Raw genomic sequence first — 2,424 nt, 5'->3', positions numbered from 1 at the left:
GGGGGGGGGGGGGGGGGAAGAAAAGAATGAGGAAGTTGAGCATTATTGATAGGAAGTAGTTGTGGGTAGATCAGATATTAAATAAGGTACAGTAGGCTAAGCTGGACTACAGATGTTCTCTCTGACAGAGGTATATAATATTCTTGTGTTTTTAGCCAAATAAGTATAATGGACCAGTGTAAGCAAAGTAAGTTTCTAAGATGAGGTGTCTAATTTGATAATTACTGAAGCAGTGGATCTGAACAGTTGTGAGGTCTATAAACCGTAGGGGTTATATTTTGACTCATAGATAGAGGATGTAGGAATGAGGGGAAACTTGCCTTTCTGCCCCAGAAATTCAATGAAAGATGAACTCACAATTAAGGCAGATAATAAGAGAAATGTTTATTTCCAAATACCATGCCCATGGGGAAATCATAAGAGTGATTACTCAACGTCTCAATAATGGTCTCATAACCTTTATAGATGGCTGTTAGAAGAGAGGGGGAAAATGTGTAGTATCGTTACAGAGGATAAATAGATGGTGGGAAACAGATTGACTTCTAAATTCACCTGAGAGACAGGTCCTGTATTTTAAATGGTTTGGGCTAGGTATGCTAGCATGGGGGGGCGGGGGGAGGCAGTTGTCCATCTTTGATCTTTTGATCAGGTCAGTCAGGTTTTATGTAGATAGAGGGAAAGCCCCTTCCAGTGCTTTCTGATCTCCTGTGGCCTTTAATTCAAAGTATTCTTTATATCAAGTAGTCAAATTTAGAGGTGAAATTTCCTTAGCTTCTTCAAGGGCATTACTGGCATCTAGTGGGCAGATGCCAGAGATGCTGCTAAGTATCTTATAGTGCCCAGGATAGCCTCAGACTATAGTTATTGAGCCCCAAAGGTCCATAGTGCTCAGGTTGAGATATTCTCCTTTTGGGTATTTATTTATTTCTCAACCTGCTAACAAAAGTCCTAAGTACTTTTCAATATCTCATTTAACAGGCTTGGTGCCCGTAGCACAATGGTTACAGAATCAGCCACATACACTGAGGCTGGCCCGGGCCAGCTAAACAATGACAACTGCAACAAAAAATAGCCAGGCGTTGGTGGGCGCCTGTAGTCCCAGCTACTTGGGAGGCTGTGAGGCAGGAAAATCCCTTAAGCCCAAGAGTTTGAGGTTGCTGTGAGCTATGATGCTACAGCACTCTACCAAGGGTGATATAGTGAGACTCTGTCTCAAAAAGAAAATCTCATTTAACAAATAAACCTTAAGAGTAATGGTTATAATAATTCCATAATTTCATTAATATTTTGTGAGAACTTAAATGAATGGAAGTATATTTGCATGTACTTGGAATAATTTAGAAAAAAAGCAATCAAGGATGCCTGCCAGTTTTATGGCTTGAGCAACTTACTAGGGGGATATTGGTGACATTGTCAGAGATGAGAGAAATTGGAATGTGGAAAAAAGTCTTTAGTTCAGATTTTATACTTGTAGAATATGAGGTACCAGAGAGATATCAAGAGGAAGTCCTGAAGATCAGAACATATATCCTGTGTGGTGCCTGTGGCTCAAAGGAGTAGGGCGCTGGCCCCATGTGCGAGAGGTGTCGGGTTCAAACCCAGCCCCGCCCCCCCAAAAGAACATATCCTTAGTTTGCAGTTTGTCAATAAATAAATATAATTTGACTCTAGGGTTGGATGAAATCACCTAGTAGAGTATATATTTTAAGAAGGAAAGACTATCTTATGTCATAACCCTTTGGAACACTAATAGTTATGATACAAATAGAGGGAAATCTAACAAAAAAAGAATGAAGATGTAGCCAGAAAGATAATAGGAAGAGATTCAGAAGTCTTCCAAGCCAAGGGAAGAGAATCTTTCTGGATGGATAGAGTGATTATTGATAGGGAGGCTTTTGGTAATCTTGGTAGACATAAGAGTGAGTAGAAACCAAATTGCAGTGGGTTGAGAAATCCATGATGAGTAAGAAATTTAGGTTGTGTTGTGTATTTATTTAAGTTTGGCTGTAAAAAAAGAAGACGTAGGTGAAGAGGGATATGGGATCATGGACGATTTTAAAGATCAGGGTGAATTCCCCATGATATTTTAAAAGACATTAATAAATAACATATTTGGATTTTTAGAGATATTGAAGCATATCAAATACTTTTGGTTAACAAATGTTCATTATATGAATATATTTCTAAATGATATTCTTTCGCCTTTAGGGTATTGCCAGATAATATTTTAAATACTTGCTTAATAGGCATATTTTTGACACTAAAACATTTTTTTCCAGATCTTTCCAGAAATCGTTTTACAGAAATTCCTTCTGATGTGTGGTTATTTGCACCCCTCGAAACATTAAATTTATATCATAATTGCATCAAGACCATTCCTGAAGCCATTAAAAACCTGCAGATGTTAACATATCTTAACATCAG

At 38.1% G+C, this 2,424-nt stretch overlaps 1 protein-coding gene across 1 annotated transcript in view; it reads left to right on the top strand.

Moving 5' to 3' along the window:
* Positions 1–2,424, top strand: part of LRCH2 (leucine rich repeats and calponin homology domain containing 2) — a 150,226-nt gene that overhangs the window by 45,377 nt on the left and 102,425 nt on the right. The window contains exon 2 of the mRNA XM_012812883.1: positions 2,280–2,420. Coding sequence (XP_012668337.1) covers positions 2,280–2,420 — 141 coding nt within the window. The remainder of the gene's footprint in view (positions 1–2,279; positions 2,421–2,424) is intronic.

This window comes from Otolemur garnettii, unplaced genomic scaffold (assembly GCF_000181295.1).
Source record: "Otolemur garnettii isolate 467f Iridium unplaced genomic scaffold, OtoGar3 scaffold00230, whole genome shotgun sequence".
Taxonomy (NCBI): Eukaryota; Metazoa; Chordata; class Mammalia; order Primates; family Galagidae; genus Otolemur; species Otolemur garnettii.
This window is presented reverse-complemented; position numbering and strand designations above follow the sequence as displayed.